Source organism: Bombus fervidus, chromosome 4, assembly GCF_041682495.2.
Source record: "Bombus fervidus isolate BK054 chromosome 4, iyBomFerv1, whole genome shotgun sequence".
Taxonomy (NCBI): Eukaryota; Metazoa; Arthropoda; class Insecta; order Hymenoptera; family Apidae; genus Bombus; species Bombus fervidus.
Genome location: NC_091520.1, coordinates 18,823,872 through 18,845,948, shown reverse-complemented (window position 1 = coordinate 18,845,948; position 22,077 = coordinate 18,823,872). Strand labels below are relative to the sequence as shown.

At 41.7% G+C, this 22,077-nt stretch overlaps 1 protein-coding gene across 2 annotated transcripts; it reads left to right on the top strand.

Annotated features, from left to right (window-relative positions):
* Positions 1–1,262: 1,262 nt before the first annotated feature.
* On the top strand, positions 1,263–16,725 carry LOC139986531 (uncharacterized). Of its 2 annotated transcripts, none has more exons than XM_072001945.1 (4): positions 1,263–1,868; positions 7,441–7,937; positions 13,169–13,246; positions 14,408–16,725. In XM_072001945.1, the coding sequence occupies exons 2-4, from the start codon at positions 7,779–7,781 to the stop codon at positions 15,440–15,442; spliced, it is 1,272 nt and encodes a 423-aa protein (XP_071858046.1). In that variant the 5' UTR covers positions 1,263–1,868; positions 7,441–7,778; the 3' UTR covers positions 15,443–16,725. The 2 variants fall into 2 exon arrangements, with proteins under 2 accessions (XP_071858046.1, XP_071858047.1); XM_072001946.1 differs by having other exon boundaries at positions 1,865–1,945.
* Positions 16,726–22,077: the final 5,352 nt, after the last annotated feature.

The window sequence follows — 22,077 nt, the reverse complement described above, 5'->3', positions numbered from 1 at the left end:
GCACGACGGTACTTTCTTCGATTACGTTTACGAGGGGAATGGCTGTTACAGTTACGCAGAACGGCGCGCGTTTTATGGCGAGCACGCTTTTCCGCACGTGCTCCGTGCTCGAAGCACGGGGAAATCACGTCGTCGAACGAACGGCTCATTAAATATAGATGCTTATCTCTGGATACTTAGAGAAGCCCCGGGAAAAGGCAGTCCGGTTAGTTTATAGACCGTCGACTTTGCTATACAAACGAGATTAGCAAACGTTCTCACCACGTGGAAAGTTTATAATTTTTAGCTTCGGTTACGTTTCATACGTATTTTCTATACACTTTCTTTTCTTGTTTTACAAGCTTCCATTAATAATTACATAAATACTATAAGAGAGAATTCGCGTGGACGATGAGTGATTCGGAAGGTACGAACGCTTACTTTTACACCTAGTTTTCTGTATGAGATTAAGAATTAATTAAAAAAAAACGTGTACAATTAGCAATACTATTTATTCTAATATTTCGGTTGAAAGTTTGTCGATCGATCCGTAATTTCCCTAATTTCTTCTCATCTCCAAGACAGAACCTAAACGTCTCTAAAACCAAAAACACGAAAATTTCCAAATCTCCGTATAATCTGCATTTCCTTTCCACTATATAACAATATTTCAATTAAACCATGTACCCTCGTCAGATCGCTGCGCGCACGCATCTAACGCGAGGCTCCTCTCTAGCGCGTTGGAGATGGATTGTGCGTTGGAAGAGATCGACGAGTTCGCGAGATCAGAACCGGGAGAAGAAGCAGCGACGATAGATTAACGGCAAACGATAGAAACAGACTGCGAAGATTAGCGAAGAAGCGTGGAAGGAAAAAACGAGGAGAGGAAGAATTAGGAGAGCGGGGCAAAACACGACAAAGAGCAGAAAAGGACTATGAGACGAGAAGAGAACGACTGCACAGAATTTGAATAAGCGGTGGAAGAAAAAATGAAAAAGGGTAAAGAACAAAAGGAAGGATAAAAAGGGACGGAAAGAAGAGGAAGAAAAGACTGCGAAGATATATGGAAGCAGGCAAAGGAAGAGGAAGAAGAAGAAGAGAAGCAAGAGGATGGAGAAGGAGAAGGTGCAGCCGTAAGGTGGGAGGAGAGAGAACGAGAGAAGGCCGCGGTAGTCTTTCTCGGTCGACTAGGTAAGATAAGGACGAGGCGGACAAACGGACTGACGAAGGTGGCCAAGGTAGGGGATATTCAGTCTCGCGGCCACGTGCTACACGAGCGCACGCCCCGAGCCGGCCGGTGGTCCAGCCACGACGTCCGTCCTCTTCTTCTTCGTCCCGTTTTGTCCCACGCTTCCTCCTTCTTCCCTCCTTCCATTCTTCTTTTCGTGCACCTCTCGACATCACCACCGTGTGTTTCTCACTCTTCTACGTCGTTTCCATCTTATTCTCCTATATCTTTTTCCTATTTTTTTTTCAATCGCCTCCTTTCGATCGACCTTTTTCCACGTTTCCGTTGTGGCGGCTGCCTCCGTCGCTTCCGAGTGTCTCGCTTCGAATTCCGAGTAGACGCCGCTCGAGGTGCGCCTCGCGGCACCGGCTAATCGCGGCAACGCTCCAGCTACGAGCGCCTCGTCCACCATCTTCCAGAGTTACAATTTCGTTCGTCCATTAGTCTTCGTTACTTCGCTCGGCAGATCGGAGAATTTATCGTTTGGAGGATTTATCGAGCCCACGAGAATTTTATTTAGTGACCGCGAGTGTGTATACGATTCGGGATACCGAGTTTCATGGCAACCATAGGCATGGTTAACCAATCAAGAACAAAGCCTCGTGACAGGAGAATACCGCACCAGTGAAACTCCCTCCACTCGTTGTCCCGTTAGCCGATGGTACGTGTAACGAGCTCGTCGAAAATACCGTGAACGAGAGCTTGTCGACGCATTTGCCAGCGATTAGAACGAAAAAAGTACGTCGTCGAGTATACATAGCAGATCGAAATCGGCTGATCCGTAGTGATTGTGATTGCTTTATGACACGCTGTGCGCCGGCAGAAACGTCCGACCACGAAGGGAAGATTCTACTTGACACGCGAATGGAATCTTGACGTGCGTAAATTTAAAAACACATCAGAGTTTCTCCTGAGCTGTATGAATCAGTGAACTGTAAGAGTAGTGATGTCTTCTGTACGTTCAGCACAGTTCGTTTCTTCGAAATTAATCCTAAAATTCTTCGTTTTCATCTATTACATAGTGTTTCTTTGTACCGTCTATACGCATCAACGGTCAAACAGTTGCTTTACATCAAATTGTTGGTACGATGACGAAGCGTTGCTCCACGGAGTTTGTTTCTTCGAAAGATCAATTTTGGAATTCTTCGTTTTCACGTACCTTTAGCAGCGGTTCTCGGTATATTCTTGTTCCTAGTAAAAGTTCTACGAACAAGAGCAAGTTTCATCGTATTGGAATTTCGCTTTGCAAATTCGAAGAATTCGAACACAGAGGAGATCGATTAAAAAATTTCAGGACAATAGGGTTTTCTACGCGTCCAACGAGGTTTGTTTCCTTAAGAATCAGTTCCACGATTCTTTGTCTTCGCCTATTTTCGACAAAATCTTCCATTTATCAATAAGATAATTCTATCGTATCAATAGTTAAATCGTATTCGTTAGAAGAGAAGAAAGGTACAGATGCCATAACGTGAAAAATTTCGCTACGAAAATCTTTACCACGAATATTGATTTTGATTATTGCGATGACTTTTCTAGCAGTTCTTTATGCCGACTCGAATCGTTTTCTCGTCTTTGATATTCCCTTTTGCTGAACCTAAAGTGTACGATATTTTCTCATCGTCTCGTTATAATATCAAAGACTAACGGTGACTTAAATGACCCTAACTTATTGCATCGACTCGAATATCGATCTGTGGGTGAGGAATCGTGGCGCGCGAGTTTAACGAGCCAGCTAGCCTCTGGCTAGTACGAAAAATCAATTCGGTCCTCTCTCTCTCTCTTTTTTCTGTTTCTCTTGCTCGGTCGATTTGGCGGCGTCGACGATTAATTTGTCACGACGTCCGGGCATAACAATTTCAACTGTCTGCAGTCGGTACCATGATATCCGTGTGACGTGCCGCTCACAACCGGTTCATTAAAGTTGCAGCCGCTCGTCACTCATTGGCTGCCACGGGCTGGCAGTGATCGTGATGCTTGCGATAGAAAAAAAAAAAAAAAAAAAAAAAAAAGAAAGAAAGAAGAAATGAAGACGAACGAAGAGGACGAAACGAAAAAAAGAAGCGCTAGAAAAAGATACGAAACGTGATGGAGGAGTAGCAAAAAGAAGGACGACGAGAGGAGAAAGAGACAGAGACGTGTATGGGCGATACTTTTGACGCGAGTGTTTCACCTTTCAATCATTATTATTACGAACACCGATGCCTCGAAGGATGGTCAGCCAGGGTGAAAAAAATTGACGCACAATTAGGATATTAATGATGCGTGACAGCCTGGGAAAGTCGAAAAAAACTGTGCGAGGCGTTCATCTGTAGTGAACGCACGCCGTTTGTGTCAGACGAAAGTATTCTACTCGCGTTAGAAACGTATTCTACGTTTGGTGAACGCTTTTTCAATCTTGGTTAGGTGGTCTTCGCGTATTATACTTATATATATATATATATATAGGTATATTTGTCTGTCCATCGTCTAGCTGTTTTTGGATAAGATCATTCCTTTTTCGTTCGTGAGATATAGGTACGTTTCGTTTGTGGGATCGACGTTTAATTTTTAAATCTTTCGAATTAGGTTTGTAGAATATTTCCTTGGTGGTCGTTGAGATACTGAGATTTTAATAAACGATTACGATTCGATGTGAATCGATTATCGTCAAAGTCGCGAATAGTTTTTTAGAGAAAGTTAAATCATATTCATCAGGATTAACATTCAATGTCTGTGACTTAAATACGTAATACGTAATACGTATTACGTAATACGATTTTAATAATTTGTTTCAAGTATATAGATCTATTGAACTTTAACTAACTAGGACTGGTCGTTGTCAAAATCGCGAATGAATCCTACTATAAATTCTACCAGCTTCCTTAAAACATAAAAATATACCAAACTGGAGAATCTATCATTAGAAAAGTATCGATATTAATTCGCGAATATGTTTCAGGAACGTATCGAGCGTTAATTTCTCTTTAAGTCGAATATATGCGATGTACTATGTAAAAATTCAAACTTTAACATTCGTCATAGTCGCTAAGAAGGTATCAAAATAATCTCAACTTTATATTTCTGCAAAAGAACTTGAAATCCGTGTTCTTTACGACAAACGTTCAGTGTCGGTGAGCTTGAGTAATCGGAATAGCTTCGCTGTCGACGGAGACCTGGTCGTTTTTAGTCCCTCTCGGACACGGATTGTGCGATGCTGCTAATCCAGCTTGCCAGGCGGTCTTCTAAAGAGTGACGCGATGTATTACGTTTGCATACACGCGGTAACGCTTGTGCGGGTAAAAGAGCGATTATTTCAAGGACTGCAAACTTGTTGCGCTCGTGGTAACGTTGCGAGAGCCTCTCTGTTCTTGCCCGATCCCGCGGGGAATCGTTCTCTGAAAAATATTCGTTGGCAAATCGTGCAACGTGGCTTGTGTTCGCTATTTTCTCACTTGCTTCTTGTCCCATCCTTTTATGATTCAATGCCTACGTACAATTCCGCGACAACGAGTTCTCAGTGGATGCCTCTTTCGTTAATTTGAATTACACGCTTGCTCGGATTACACGCGAATTTTCACGTTTGTTCAGCGACGTATTAAACTCACACGGACATTAATTAACTAAGGAATTCAGTTTGTTCATTATAGAAAAGCCGTTATGGTCCTTTACAGTTTATGTTCTTTATATTATATTTTTAACAGATCGCGATCGGTGCGAAAAGTTTCTAAATACTGTTGAAACGACACGCTGACGAGTATGAATGAAATTAAATGCTTTAAAGTTAATTTCGCATTCTGTCATCTTCTGTCTCCGCCTCATTTTTATAGATCGATAAAGATGAATTTTTGAGAAACTGAATGATTCTTAGCAAAGTATATGGACGAAGCTTTCCTTTCTCTTTCGCATATCTACCTTACCTATTGTTCTTCGTTTCAATTTCTTTTGGTACGAGTTTCTCGCTTTAGTCGATATCGCGCTGTCAAAACTTTAATTACGCTTCGAGTTTCAATATCGATCGACGCAACGTTAAAAAACGAGCGTTCGAACGATCTTTGAAGATCGAACAAGCAAATGCACCATTGGTAATGAACTTTGTCCGTGAAGGATCGTCAATTTCGCGCAACAATTTAACGATCGGATCAATTATCGTGCGGAAGGGATCGGCTGATTACAAGCCATTTGCCAAAGCCGTTGAACGTTGCACGATGGAGTCTCGTCGTTAAATTGAAATAATATTACAATTTCCTTTCCGCGAAGCGCGTTTCACGATCGTGGAAATTCATTTCATCGCGTTATATTTCCCAGCAGTAAACGAGAACGGTTAAGGCCCGTAGAAACGTTGGATTTATAGGAGTTGAGCAGAGGCGACGATACGCTCGATGTAAACCGGTCTTCCGCGCCGCGATACGGCCACCTTAATTAATTTGTCATTATTTAAGGAAGACGTCTCGCGATAAAATGCACCGGCATCGCCGCGTCGCGGTCCCCGTCGTGTTACCCGTTACTTCGTTCGATCGGTTCGATATCGTGCAGAGACTATTTTCCGAATCGGCTAGAAGGTGGATAGAAAGAGGTGTGTGTGTGAGAGAGAGAGAGAATGAAAACGGAACGTTTCTTCCCGGTCCATGCATCATTCGAATTTTCCTCGCGCTTCCTCGATCGAGTCGCGTCAATCGTCGATAGCTAGAAATCAATCTTCTAGCGGTTTCTTGGATATTTAATTTAAATTCTACGATGTTTTGGCGATGTAATGTATTTCTGGTATATATAGAAACAAGCCGTCTACAAGGAAATAAAGATCCCATTTATAGTTGAATCGTCGAATCCAAGCCGTTTCCGGCTATGGATTTTAGTACAATGGAATATTTGAATTCAAATATTAAAAATCTTATTGTTTGTTACTGCGAGAGCAAGATCGAAACATAAACATTCAAAGACAATAATAAGACACTAATTTCAAACACCTAAAAGACTCATAAAAGGCTCATTTACCGTAACATCTCTGCTCGAAGCTAATCACGATCTTACGGCGCGAAAACGCGAAATTACATACATGTGTAAATTCTTGTACATGTCGTGTTGATTTCTACTTAAATTTATGTATCCGATAATAGGATTAGAATAGGATAGATCATAATAATAGCCTTCCCGGTGTTTTATAATGAAATATAAAAATATTTGTCGTCGATGTTAAAAAAGTATCACCATTGTCTGTAGAATATTTTTTCGACAAAAATACGTTTGCAAAGACTGTATTGGTTTCTGTTCGAACGGATTAAAAAAGAAATCTCGTTAATCGGAAGCACGGGCACGCTTACACGCGTCGCGGTTCACCAGGCGTACACGGGTTCGGTTCCCGCGCACGGATGAAATTAATACGTGGTCGGCGCCGTAATTAGCGCTTGTATTTATGCGTCTCTTGCGAGGCGGGCTCCGTTAACATGGTAATGGCGTTACACCGCTGTAAACACGACATGTTATCTCGACGAGATTCGCGCAAGAAATGGCGACCGCGAATGGTTTTGGCTTCGCCGGAAGCACGCCTCCTCCGTGCAATTCTATCTGCTTTCATTTTCAAAGGAATGAAGAATGCTTTACTCAGCCTTTTGGGGAATTTAATGAACATTCTCTGCATCATTGAGTTCCTCTTTGTCTTTTACTTTGCGTGATTACTGTGAGAATTAAGAATAGGCAGAGTATTATTGAGATTCTCACTTCGCTGTTCCTTTATTTATTTCGTTTTATTTCGTTTTATTTTTCATATATACATACAGTTTCTACTTTTTGGTGCGAGTTGAAATATTTCTTCTTCTTCGATAATTTTTAAGCTTAAATCCGTAAAAAAATGGAATGATATCGTCGGTTAATTGGATAACAGTAAAAATTTACGCACGTCAGTCTTCGAGTCAAGAGTATTAAGTAACCGTTGTGAAGTTAATTATCGTGTTTCCGATTGTACATTTTCTACGCCAAGCTCTTTGCTCTTCTAATTATTTCTGCCAGAAAGTTTCTGTTTCTGACGATCTTCTCGATACAGGCTTTATACTCAAGAGGAAGTACGGAAAGGAAACGGAGCGGTGTAACGTGTCAGTTAAAACCATCAGAATCGACAAATATTACCTATCGTTTTACAAAAATAGAAAATACATATATCTAAAGTATTCATAATCCATTCGACACATATAATTAAGCAGCGTGCAAGCCAAGTGTTCAGTTAAATCACGAAATATCACGTTCCATATTTATAATTACAGTAGAGGCTATCGAATCGACCCAAGAAATCACGTTTCTTTCCACGTACCAGCCACAAACACCAAATCACTCTACAAAATTAACCTGGAACGAAAGAAAGAATTTGAAAGAATCTCTCAAACGATAATAAACGGGAAAGCGGAGGGAAGGTGGCAGAGGTCCCGGTGGTCCCGGGTTTGCCGGGAGAGATCGTGAGAATCCGCGGTGGCCCAGGAAATTTTCAACGGCGTCGGCACTTGTAAGACACGCACGAAAATGTTGGGTCGCGACATCGAACACGGAACAGACGGCTCGAGGGACCGGCGTGAACGGTTTGCATCGAGAGATTAAAGAACATCGAATGGACGTGGGCGATTTGTCGAGCTCGGCAGGATTGGCTGGGAGCGGATCCATCCCTGTAGCAACGGGTGTTGGTGTCATTACAAGTACGACATCCGCCACCGCGGGGTGGTGGACGCCTACGTCGACGATCGCCACGGCAGCGGCCAACACCGACGTGGTGAGTTTTATCTTTTTCACTTATTCCTTTCCAAATCTTTCTTTCTTCGACTCGCGTCTTCCTCTCGTTTTCTGTATGCAAATTACTCGGGAAAATGATACGATATGAAATGGCATGATACGATGGATAAGAGTATCGGTATAGAACAGTTTTGTTTTTAAATGCTTTCGTAATTCACTAGGTATATCATTTTTTATAAAATGTAACTTCCAAGTTTAAAGATTAAATATATCGCAATTTATTATCAAGGAGGAACTGGACATTAAAATTAAATGACGAAAGATACCTAATAAATTACCTTTATTGTAAATTGGTACGGGAATTGATTCTGCTTCTGTTTCGTTCTGCCGATGTGAAGCAAACGGGACAATGATTCTGTAGAACCGATATGAGAACCAGTTATAATAGAAGCAATGATCGGAACAGACAGCGTATCGGAGATTGCGGTTCATTTGTATCAATTAAAATTGTTATTTTCTATTATCGGAACGATTCATAAAATTTGTCAGCTTACGTAATTGCACGAATGATTTAATATAGGAGATATTTCGAATTTCTCGATCGTGGTGCGCGAGTGAAAATGATCGGAGATAGTGAATCTTCAATAAGATACAAACATGGAGTTACAAAAGATGATCGGAGCTCAACTATGAAGACAAGCAATATCTATTAAACGATCAATTTCAGTTTCTTACGTTTACTACGTTTTGCTAAAGGCAGTAAGTATATTACTGACTCTTTTAGTAGAGTATTATATTTTACTGCCTTTTCGCAATGAATGAAGATGTAAAATGTTCGCAACTATTCAAAGACACAAAGGAACTCATCTTACACTTTTTTACAATTACTGTCTTTCCACAGTTCGACATGCCCATTTTATCTCTAATAGTTTGATTTACAGTCACATAACGTCATTCAATTATAAAGGGAAAACCTATCCAACATTTCAAAACCTCGCTGCTTCCATATTTTTTTTACAACGGCGCCTTTGTTCTCCTTACAACTTTTCTACGATTCTGCTACATAAAACAATCTCAATTTCCTTAGAATTTTCTCATTCCGCTATACTCTTATTTTACAATTTTCCTGCATAGAGGACATAAATAGTCTCTCATATAAATATTCGCGATAGTATTTTATAAATCACGAGGGATTACATTTTTTCGAAAAGTTGTGAATATTCGGGCAAATTAATGTCGTTTATCGGACGATTATAATTTTTATTCTCACAGCTAAAGAAAAACGAAGTTTACTTTTTTGGATATATCTAATTAACTTTGACCAAGCAATAAAATTTATATCTTGTATCGCATTTGTATTCGCTTTTCGAGTCGTCGCTAATGTCTGCATGAGAAAGTAACGCAGCTTGGTTGCAACGATTAAAACAACACCCTCGCAATTTTCTCATTCCATCGACATTCCTACTTCGCAATAAAATTCTCCAACGTAAAATAATCTTAATTTTCGCACGATTCTCTGGTCTCAGAGATCATCTACGTCATCTCCGTCATTCACGTCATCTTCAACCCTTCCAGCAACAATTACCCAATAAAAATCCCGGGCAATTACGCTTCATGGCCTCCCAATCCCAGTGCTTGACTCCAGGATAAAAAGGCTGAGGAGGATAAAGGCACCGTTGTTCCGACAGGCCTACATTTCCCAGCAGCGCCTTTTGCTGCTGTGGGCCTTTTGAAAAAAGTGGCGTGAAGCGTGCGTGCGCGCCACGGCGTAAAGGCGAATCATCAGCCGTGTAACGCGGGGAAAAATATCCCCGGTTAGCACGCTACTTTCATTTCTTCCTCGAGTGTCATTCGTCATCGGCATTACCTTCGCGCCGTTACTTAATGAGACGTCCCCGTGCAGGATGCGGGTGTGCGATTAAGCGGTCGAACCAAGAGAGGTCGAAATATCATGGCGGTCGAGAGACATCTGGTAGAATGCGTTAGCCTATGGTTACAACGGTGGATACGTGTTTCGACGAATACCAGTGCGCGTTGAATCGCTTAAGATTCATCACCGTAATTTAATCTGGAATTTTACACAGAATAAACAAATTTGTTGTTGATCTATTGATCACTAATTCTTGATATAATAACGAAAGAATTGAAAAAGGATCGTGTATAACGTTTGACAGAATGAATGACTTTTAGGAAGACACATGTAGGGTATGTCAAAAAGTTGGTGCCAAACTCGAGCAACGAGTGGTACTGATTAGGACAAACCAAGGAAGTTTCAATAAACATGGATCAAAATAACCTTAGTTTCAGAGTTACAATTCTCTCTCTTGTAATTCGGATCCAATTTTTTGGTTCTTGTAACACTCAAGCGCTACTTTCTGTAACTTAGTTGTAATTACATTTTAAAGTTCGAAAACATCGAGAACATACCGTACATTAACATCCCCTCATTTAACTATTCCAGTTACTAGAATATACCATATCTGTGGACCAAGGGCTCTGCAAGACGTCTCATAACAGGGTAATTCTACTTGAAAAAACTACGTGTAGTAACTGAAATAGTTAAGCGCCGTGGCATGAACAACGGAAAGGATGGCGAAGAAGGGGGGGATTAGTGGCAACGCTAGAGTCCATCGAGAGGACACGAAGAACATTATTTAGTTCCGTTGGAGTGTACCGCGCGAGTGCAGGGATTAGAAGCAAGGTGACACAGCCGCGTCATCTGTTGGATGTTTAACCTTTTTTACCTGGGCTCGGGCTATGCGCTTTAGCCGGCCGTTCCCACAAGAAGCCATCAGCCGCCGACTCACCCAGATACGCGGACTCGCTGAAACGGGAAATCATTTTTGATACGCGCCACGGTACGAACGTTCATCCTTTGGCGCGACGGAAGATCGTCAGAGGAGAATTTCGTTGATTCGGTGGGAATCAATGGCGTCGAGGTTTCTTTTTCTTCGGGTTTATAATTGGCTGTATATAAGATGGCATAGGGTACACGATATATATCAGTATTGTACTAGTTGTATTCCCCGTATCAAGATATAATTATGAGTAACAGAGTATAAGATAATTGAATGGATGATATTAGCATTGTTATATAATTGTCTTAAGCATGACGAAGATGATCTCTATTTAATGAGACTTTTAATTTGACAAATAAAAAAGAGATATAAAGTAACACTGCTAGAGTAAGTCTGATTCTTACGATCAGAGGATGAGAGTGACCTTATATGCTTGGTCAAAGATCGTTGAATTAATAAGACACGATTAAAAATTGTTTGCTGAAAGATAGTGGGAAAACAGATCCAACAATTCTTAAAAGATGGCATAACATTATCGTGTCACTTGTGTTTCCCTTCATTAACCAAACACTGATCGTTTTTACAGTCCAAGTATCTTCCCATCAAACCTACCATATGACACTTCGACAACCATTTGTGATTTTCCATGCAAAGACGATCGACGCTATTATCTTAGCCTTTAAAGCTCTCCGACTCTTGGTTTGCTCTTTCACGAAGAAAACGATTGGATCGTAAACAACACGTCAGTTTCTCTCATCATCGAATCCTCTAATTACTTTTTTTAATCCTTGTTCGCTGTCGATCATCTCGTCCAACTCGTCAAGACACCTTTTCACGCGTAACCGATTACCACATTACATTCCACGCTCGAACTATCACGGACACGCAGTGTCTAAGCAAAAGATGGATCAAATTCTTTCGAGTAGAACGTCAAACGAGGCTTCTCCTCCGAATCGTCTCGATCTCACGCGAGTTACCACCGTGTAACGGATACGTATACCAGCGTATCGATTAAAACGCCAAGAAAAATCGAATTCTAAAAATATTTCGAAACATCCATCGTGGACCTTTGATCCTCGCAATTCCGAGAGATTCTCGATTCTCTTGAAAGTACGTATGCGAGCTGATGTAATGTTATTTCGACGTACGCTCCCTTTACATGGACGATTACCTTTTCGTTACGAAATCGCAAACTGGTATCGATACACCCTTCGTTGCGATACGGGAATCGAGTCTAGCACGATTCTTCCGCGCGTTCTCTTTCACGTACGAATTTATTTCTGTTACTGCTTGTTTACATCAGATGATCGTCGTATCCATTACGTACACCGACATTGTAATATCAACTTAAATAAAAAAACTCTCGATGAAATTAATTGGTATATCTCGTATAAAGATTTACAAAGTGGAAGTAAATTCTGTACGCAGATATTTCAAATATTTTCAATAAAAATTCGATACACCCTCCCATTGAAGCATTGTACGAAACAACATGATTATTTACGAATCGTATGCACGTTCTCCCGTCCACGTACGATTTTACCTTTCCCGTGTCGGTCATCCTTTCTCGTTGGATCGTCGCGACCGAACCTCTGCGTTCTACACGATGCAGTCCGTAATGACTGGCTAACTAGGTTTTAATAGGAACATGGTCTCGCAACCGAATCCCCGGTTCTTCTTGCAACCTCCGGGGAGAAGGCAAGAAAAGGTCCCCTTTTTATCGTGACTACGTCTCTTTTCGAACACGCACGCACACACGCACACATGTCTTTCTCCATCTCTGTACATATCTCAACGATTCTCAACTCTTATGAACAAGTTGCTTGGTGATTGGCAGCCAATCAAATAACGTTACGATCGATTCGAACGGAATCGCCATGCCACGAATCGATCCCATCATTCATGTATCCTTTTCTCGGTCGTGCGATAAATCACGCGCGAATCATCCAAGACTTTTCTCAAAGATACACGGCATTCGGTACACGCGTTTCAATCTTAAATCGGTGTACGGTGTAGTCAAAGGTTTAGTTGAAACAGTTGGACGTGAAAACGTCACGGGATACTCGAATGTCCTATAGACTAGGAGCTGATCGAACATCGAAATGATAAATCCCAACGTCGCTAAACGGTGTCCCGCGATCGTCACTGAAATAAATAGCGTTAGCAGCAGGAGCACCGTCGATGGATATCGCCGATGCTTTCTTATCTGGTATCGTTCGCCTGCGTCCAAGAAATTACTATTCTTTTATCGTTCATTTTTCTTTGCTTTTTTTCTTATCTTCATCGTTCGTTTCTTTCTCTTCGTCTTTCTCTTCTTCGTCTACATCGTGGCGGAGATCGTCGTGAGACGAGCAAGAAACGCTTCCATGATTGGCACATATTGCGCGTGCTTGCAGCATGATCACCGCTGCATTCTAAGCGTCTTCGGTTTCTTAGCCGAAGCGTAACCACATGTCGCATCTTTTTGTTGCAGATGAATCAGCTCTGCAGGGTCTGCGGAGAGCCGGCCGCGGGTTTTCACTTCGGGGCCTTCACGTGCGAAGGTTGCAAGGTCAGTATCCACGAACCCCTTTGCTCTCTTTAGATCATCAGACCGACGGAAAAATTTCAATGGCCGTTTATATTCTCGCATCTTTCGCTCCTACTCTTCGTCTTTCTCCTACCCATTTTTTCTTTATCTCTTTTCTTCCTCAAGGTATATGTGTGTATATATATATATATACATATATATGTACATATTTCGAACACACATTCGAATGCAAATAAAATTGTAGCCTTAAGCGTGCAGACGCGTGCATCATCCTCACGTTACAATTACCGGGCACTGTACCGACCGTGTTGACCCACGGGTCTCCGGTTTCATGTTTCTCGTGGAAAGTTCGAATTCGTGTTTTCGTAACCAAATTGATCGATTGTGTATAAAACGTGTAATTTCTTTGTGGTGATTTCTTTACACGTACTGGTCGTTGCTGGAAAGAATGCAGATCTGTTTGGGTTGTAATAGAGCCATCTTTTATCGACATAAGCTTAAAAATAGGGCACGCGTTTTTCTCTTGTCGATCAAAATAATTCTACCTACGAATCTCGTTAGTTATATTTTCAGTTACGAACAGCATTGTTTTATTTTATTACGTTTATTTGGATAGAAAATTACTCTTAGATACGATGTAAACGAGCGATTTTTCCTCGTGCGTTATCATTGAACAGCAAGCAATGTATAAAATCGTCAGACGTGTTACAATCGTGTATGCATATATGTACAGTGGCTCGAAAGTCTTAGACATCTTCTACTTTTAACTTAATCTAAAATTTTACTATCTGTTATAGATTATGAACATTAAATTGCGCGCGTGCCTCAACAAAATCATTGATATAGTAATAGCATGTACTTCCGTTAGTAGAGATAACCATCAAATTCTTAGTGTCTTCATTATGTACGTGATTTTTCAATTTTGTAGCTAGTACAATAACTGTTTTAAAACTTTCGAGCGGAGGTTTTATACAAATACACTGGATCGCAAGCTCGTCTATTTCCCCATATAAACCAGCAGATTGCTAAAACGCACGCGATCACGCTCGTCTGTATCGTGTCTTAATATAATCGATAATTTTCCTTCTCTTTAATTTTTACAAGGGCTTCCATCGACTTTAATTGAAATTATTAACTCCATTCATTTAACAAGCCCGCGTCGAACGTTTCTCTTCTCCACAGTCGTTCTTCGGGCGCACCTACAACAACCTGGGCAGCATCTCCGAATGCAAGAACGGTGGCGTGTGCGTGATCAACAAGAAGAATCGCACTGCGTGCAAAGCTTGCCGGTTGAGGAAGTGTCTGATGGTGGGTATGTCGAAGTCGGGCTCCCGCTACGGACGCCGCTCCAACTGGTTCAAAATCCACTGCCTCCTCCAGGAACAGTCGCACCAGGCTCAAACGCGCCTCATCAAAGACCCAAAGTCCGCGTACGAGAAGGCGTTCGGCTCGTTGGACGTGGCGAACAATAACAACAATAATAACGAGAATCCTGGTACAACGAGTGCCACTAGTGTCGTGGGTATCGTCACGACGACAACCACCACCGCGAATAGTTACCATCACCATCATCATCAGCACCATCAGGACAGGTTTCCAAAAAGAGACGACCTGAGGCCACAGGATATTCCTGCTCAATTAAGGGCACCAGATATTCCAGCAAGAGCCAGCCAGGATCCTCTATTGAGGCCGATGGACCTGGTCAGGGCACCTCACGAATTACTCAGGCCGGAAGTGTCCAGGTTTCCCATGTGGAGAGGACCGCCGTTCTTTCATCCAGCTCTGACACACATGCAGCTATTAAACACGCCATTTTTCCCGTTTCAACAACGATTCATAGTCCCCTATGTGAACCAGGTTGGCACACCACAAATGGTAGCTAGCCTAACGAGTTCTTCGAGCGATAGCGTGAGTCCTAGGTCGACACCGTCGCCTAAAAGGGACGATGACAATCGAAGTGCCCGTGACGAGTGCAGAGAAGTGGACGGAGGTTGTCAAAGGAGTCAAATAGAAGCATACGATAAGAGTCTAGCGTTTCTGCGTTCTTTGGGTCCAGAGCAGGAAGAACCGATCGACTTGAGTATGAAGGCTGGCAAGATGGACGGGCAAGAGGTGGATGCGACTGGTAGCACGGAAGAGGAAAGGTCGACGGACAGCGAGGACAACGAGCTGCTACAGGACACGGGGCCGCCCCTCGATCTCACTAGAAAGACGTGACCCTGCTCGGCCAGCTCGCGGACAGCTTTCGATAGGAACTGGACTGGTTGGTGTTGAATCGTCGCTCGAAGGCGTTGCTCGGAGAGCTGCCAGCCTCTTTCGCGCACAGAGACTCATATTGTTGTCCTTTCGCGGGGATGAGGAGATGACTTACCACGTTTGTTGGAGATCTTGGGGAGAGTAAAGATCTTGTGAAGAACGTGGAAGGAAAACGCTTTTCGTCGAATAGGGACGAGACGAAACGAAGATGGAGAAGGCGTCGAAGGACTGGTAAAAAATTAGAGAATCGAGTGAAATAATGCGAAAATAGTGGCGTGGATGTAAAGGAAAGATATCTGGTATCTGAGAAACTACAAGATGCAAGGGTGAAATAACGGATGGTCAGCGACAGTAGGAAAAGTACGGAAGAGCGGACGTCACCAGCCTTACATTGCACGAATGACTTTACGATCAGCGATCGGGTCGACGTAAAATTGCTCAAGCCCTCGGTATTAGCCGACAGACATACACGGTCCCTTTGGTCGGCTACAGCTTCGCCAGGTGTTCGTTGACGAAGTAGCCGAAGATCGGCTCGATACATCCTTACAACGAGACAGACGATTGTGCCTTAACCGGTGCCTTTCAGCTCTCATACATGTTCGAGTGCACGAGAGGGAGAATATATATATATATGTGCGTGTGTGTATGTGTGTGTGTGTGTGTGTGAGAGAGAGAGTGCCAGTAAAAACCACGTGATAGTTTAACGTTAAATAATAACCGCGCTAACGTACGCGTGTAACGAGTTCGTACGCAGGTACGGACACATGTATGTATTATATATTATGCCTGTGCGTGTGGTATTTTTGTTCTTTCGTGTAAACGCGTTTGGAGAATCGCGAAGTAAGCGAGAGTGTTCGAGAGACGCACGAAATCTCCGTTTCTATCTCTCGACGCTCAGGAATGGCCAGTGTTTCGTTAAGCCGCATCGAGATTTCTTTTATTTATGTCGAGCCTTATTTAACGCGATTTTAATTACTTGTTAGTCTGTCAGTCTCACGAATACGTCGGTGCGCACGTCTTTTCTCCTGGAATGTCAAACACAACGGTCTTTGTTTTAATTTTCACGTTAGAAGATCGTAACTCGTTATGGAGACTACAATGTGAATTGCAGATGTCGATGAAAAATAAAAAGTCACGCAGCTAAAGAAAGGAATGGGTGATGAGGATTAGACGATAGGCGTACAAACACTCGGTAGTGTTCGACGAAAAAATACGAAGTAAAATAAAGAATATTGTATAACCAATACGTAGCGCCTTGATCGTCGTTCATTAAGTATCTCCTCGTTTCCCTTACGCGACCGTTCGTAATCGCGTACTTATATATACCTCGAACTCGAGATGGTATTCGATTACTTTCGTCTCGCGCGTCTCCTGCATTCCGAACCGTCGCGTCGCCACGAAAACGCGCACAGACGGATTTGCTTGGAGCGTACGCGCGCCCAGTCGCTGCGCACTTTATCGCACCGAGTTATTTATTTAGTAATAAATTTGTACGCGCGCTGATGTACTACGAGAAACATGTTTTCTCGGATAATTCCGTTCTAACGCGCGAAACGCCTCGCGAGGACAGCTTCTCTCGCGATTCCCCTCGTCTGAGGACGTCGCGCGGATGGAAGATGATAAACGCACATTAAAAACGCTTGGTAATAAACACACTTGGTATATATCGATCGTAAGGCGGACTGTGCGATCTAACGTTTGACTTAACCGTGACATGAAAACACGTAGAGAAAAAATAAAAGTGAAGGAAGGATAAAACGGATTTAAGAAGATTTCTTCGACACGGTTTCGCGAATCCTGTGACGAATAGGTGACTTAAGATGATGTCATTGCATGGATCGTTTATCGCTAATTACGTTGGTCTGGAATCGAAGAAATTTCACGGTATAATATATCATAAACTGCGATAATTTATGAAGCAACGGGGAACTGGAACAGGTATGATTTCCATTTGCGTAAATCTCGTATCATGTTTCTAATGGGATGCCTCGGCGATTCTGTTTAACATACATTTTTATTTATTTTTTCTCGTAGATACTTCTTTAATGGATCGATTAAAGACTCGTATATAAGCACGTTCTATCGACGACAGAATTATCGTTACTGCTATTGGGTTGGTCGAAAAAATTCGAAGGCTACTTTTCGGCGAATTGTTATCATCCACTGCTTTATCATTTACATATTTAGTTCCATGATTGTTATTTAGGAAACCTTCGTTTTATTCAGTTACGAGTTCTTCCAAATATCTGTAAGTTCCTTTTTAATTTTGTGGCGTTAAAATACTTTTGATCGAATGCAATGAAGTAGAATGTTCCAGCAAAGGTTTGGCAATTTTCAACGCTTTGTTACTTTTCCTAATATTTAATAAATTAAACAAATCTCTGTTTAGGTTCCATTTCGTTAGTTGCATTCGCTAAATGCAAATTTGTATAAATATCCACGGAATAATGGACTCGCACAAAACTTAATACTATGTAGTTGTCAGAAACCCTACGAACTTTCCCAACAACTTAATACGTATCTCTTTTCTTCTGACCCTGAACTCGAACGTCAATAATAATTAATCCCAGTGAAGAGAAAAGCAATCTTAAACGAACAGTAAGCTTTCCTTTCGACTAAGCCATCCAATTCGACGAATAGCTGGAGATTTGAACGAGTGGATCGGGAGACTTCAACAGGCGCACAAGCGAGACGGTTTCCGCATGTGACAGCTTTCCTCGGTTTGTTCGACGGCGAGAATTCACGGGGGCCGACATAATCGACAGGCCACGACGGTGTTCACCTGCGTGCACCTGCGTGTATTCACGAGCACTCGTACTCGTAACCCCGGACATTCGAATGCCTTGGGATCTTCTGTTGTTGACTTAGGTGGGACGGAGAGAGGTGAGGCCACTCGATGTCTGTCGAACCAGCTCTAGTGGTTTCTGGCCCGACGATTCAGGTTCCCGGAGCTTCTGGCCCCCACGTGTGCGGCGAAAAAAGCGCTACCAACGCACGATGACGTGTGGGTACGCGCGAGAACGCTTCGACTATTCTTGGATTACGTAAATTTGTCAAGCGGAGGTTCCCTCTTTCTTTCTTTTTCTCTTCTTTTTTTGCAAGATGCTTTTAGACGGAACGGATTGTGTAATCGTCGAAGAGATGGTATTGCTGTTTGGTAAGATTTTATGGTTTTACACCACCTTTGCGGCATGGTGGCACTTGTTGAATTTCTTAGTTCTTTATATCGTAGTTTTATGCAGTGAAAGTTTTGTTGGAAAAATTTCGAAAGACATTTACTATATAACGTCATAATAGATTAATTTTCTAAATGCAATAACAGTCCGAGAAATCATTCGATTAGACGTTATTTTCAAATAACTATAGATTAATTTACTTGAATAAGTAAATGATTTTTATCGATGAATTATTTCACTATTTATCCATTAAATGAAATCATTTCTTATTTTATTTGACAGAGCTAACCACAATGAAAAATTATCTGATTTGGTCTTAAAATGAAGTTATTCCTCCTATGTTATTTACAAGGTAAAAATAATAAAGTAATATTTAAATGAATTTATTTCCATTTCAAATAAAATTTGTAAAAAACTTCAACTAAATACTCGAAATGCAGCACTCTCTTTGTTAGTATAGTTAAAAGTAGTCGTAATCTTTATTCGATTTTACTGATGTAATTTAAAAAAGATGCAAGAGGTAATCGACGCTGACGATGGATTAAGCGAACTTTGATTTCCATCGTGAAATAATTTACAGGGAATAGAAATTCTACTCTCTCCTTTATGAAATCTGTTTTTCATTTGTTATACCCGGCTCAAACGTGTCTCGTTCACGATGTTCCTTCTATATTACGTTAATTTGCGCGCTGGATGCAGATCCTACGAGGCCATACGACACCTGTGACGCCGTACATCGCGCCCACGTAAATTATCCCGGGAAGATTTACGACGCGTCTCGAGCCGCGCATATACTCCCGTGTCTCTAAATCCTCGAACGAGTATTCGTCTGTTATTAGTATCGAAATTAGAAAAAAAGAAAAAATCGCCCTGGCTAGATCTCGATAAAATCATCCTCGAAAACAAAAATCTCTCTTGCTCTACACACCCGTACCATATCGATCGTTTATCAACCATTTTGTCCCTTTCTCTCTTTCGCATTTACAGTCATTATAGAATCTTGTGCTACGTACCCTACCACTCTAAAATATTAGACAAATATTGCTTAATTTATAGGAAATTGTAAATAGCGTTTGTCTGCTTCGACAAAATTCTCGGAATATTCCTACAAATCGATCAAAATGTTCAGACATATATTCTTACCCACTCACTCTCATATTGATAGGTATTTTTCGACATGTGTAAATTTCGACAAACAGAATCGTCATAAATAACAAAGTTCTTGTTTGAATGTAGAAAAGACGAAAGTATACAATAAGAATCGAAAATTCAAATAATCCATTCAATTTCAATTTGTATTTAGCTGCGTATTATCAATTTCACGTGTCGTCTAATTATTCACAACTTCCTCACCTTCGACTGGTCATTATCGCGCTTCTGTTAAAGAAATAAACTGCAATTTTTCACGATCCGTGTTGGAATATCAAAGAGAATGTTGCGTCACAGTGGCAGCGTATTCTTGGAAATAACACAAAGCAGCTCTGATAAATCGTCGTGAACAATTTTTATCGCTTTATGTCGAAACACTCGAGATATATGATTCTCGATTCCGATTCACGGCTTGACTACGTTTTTTCTTATTGGACCCGCAGCGATACATGACAAGATGCGTGAAGTTTGAGCGGCATATGGGCGAGCTGTAATTGTGTCGAAGAACTCGCAGCTGTATGCCTGCAACCCTTACTTATTGTTCTTTATTCGAGATCCTTTCAGATCGCTTATACCGTATCATAGGATACAGACAACGTTGTCTGTTCAGTCAAGACGGTACTTCCTTTAATACTCGTCATTTAAACTTTCGACGTTACTTGGTAAATATCACGTAAGTACTTTAACTTACTTCATCAAAATGTTTTAACATAGTTACATTTTTATCCGTTCTATCGTTTAAGATAATGATAAAACATTCCTTGAGATTCTTGCGAAGTACTTCATATATGTATTTATTCAACGTTATACATTTCACGTTCTTTTCAAAATTGCAGAGAATTTGATACTTTCGCTGTTCCCTTCCACCTCTTCTATCATGTACAATATCATCGTAAATCATAATAAAAGTTTTTCAAAATGCGTCGAAGAATCGCGTTTACGAGTAGCGTTCGGTTGCCAAATTACAAAATTTCCATCTTACGTGCTTTGCAAAACCACAGACTCTTGCATGGCTAAATTACAACAGTTTCCAAAGATCTGGACAAACTCTCGATGCAAACGACGACGATGAGGAGGAAGCGGATCACGGCTGGCGAGGTAGCACACGCAGCGAGGTCGGCAGATGCGCGGCACGGGTGTAAGAGGGGCCATTACACGCGAATGCGTGAGGTAAAGAGGTTTACTACACCTGTGGCCTGTGGGCTTGGCCAGTGAGGTCGTTAGCGTGCGCAACGAAGAGGGCGATATAGAAAATCTCGCGTGGAAAGCTTTGGAACGGAGAAGGACAGCGGGTATCTGAAGAAGGCAGGGGAACATAAGGTTGACAATCCGGGGTCATGGCACGCTGGTCGTGCGATTGGTCGTCGGGAAATTCATAATATGTTTTTCACAGACGCGACGGACACAGACACGAACGGAGGCTCCTTTCGAACTCCGTTCGGTTGAGGCTTGAAGCGGTTCGCCTGGACGTTTACGAGCGTTTGACCCTAAGTGTATGGCTGAGAGTAGGGGAGGCGGAAGACACGGAGAAAGGGAGAAGTCGCTCTCTTGCGGTCTCGCTAATTGGCTGCGTTGCACACGCATCGTCGTAAGAGGATACTCGAGTGGACGTGAACCCAATATCGCCGACGCGACATAACAAAAGGGTGTGCGCCAAATAAGATGGTGGTAAGCTCGTCACGGATACTTTACTCTGACTAGTCATTGATAGCAATATCGATAATATACGTAATCGTGTACTTGTGGTTTTGGAGATGTTGGAGCGTGAAGTTATTGAGATCGATACACGTTTTATTGTAATTTGGTAAGATTTCATGTACCGTTTTATCTCAAAATAAGCAACTGGTCTCTGGCTCGGAGTAAGCTATCTCCTTTTCTTTATTTGAAATCGCCGACAGAATGAGAGATTGGAGAATAAGTAGCGAGAAACTATACATTTTTATGGTCAAATGAACAGTGACGTCGTTTAGTAGAAGACGAGTAGAATATGTAAAGCTTTGCGTGTAAAGCTTTCTCACTTTACTATTGGCGTTCCTAATATGTTACATGCTGCTCGGCCGATCACTTTATGGTTTGCTACTATCCCGAGCCCCTCGCTCGTATTCCATATTTCCTCATGCTCCGTTCGAGAACAAAGTCAAGTGGAATAGAATAGTTGATTCGTAACAAGGAACTGTCCGGTTCCGTACGTGTTGCTTATTTCGTGTAAAATTGTATTTTTATCGAGTTCCAGTTGTTTGTGCTGTGTTTGTGAGACAGAATGATTATTTT

Coding starts and splice junctions, on each gene's coding strand:
- LOC139986531 (XM_072001945.1), top strand. CDS start 7,779: ATGGACGTGGGCGATTTGTCGAGCTCGGCAGGATTGGCTGGGAGCGGA. Junction 7,938..13,168: donor CAGCGGCCAACACCGACGTG/GTGAGTTTTATC, acceptor TTTTTGTTGCAG/ATGAATCAGCTCTGCAGGGT. Junction 13,247..14,407: donor TCACGTGCGAAGGTTGCAAG/GTCAGTATCCAC, acceptor TCTTCTCCACAG/TCGTTCTTCGGGCGCACCTA.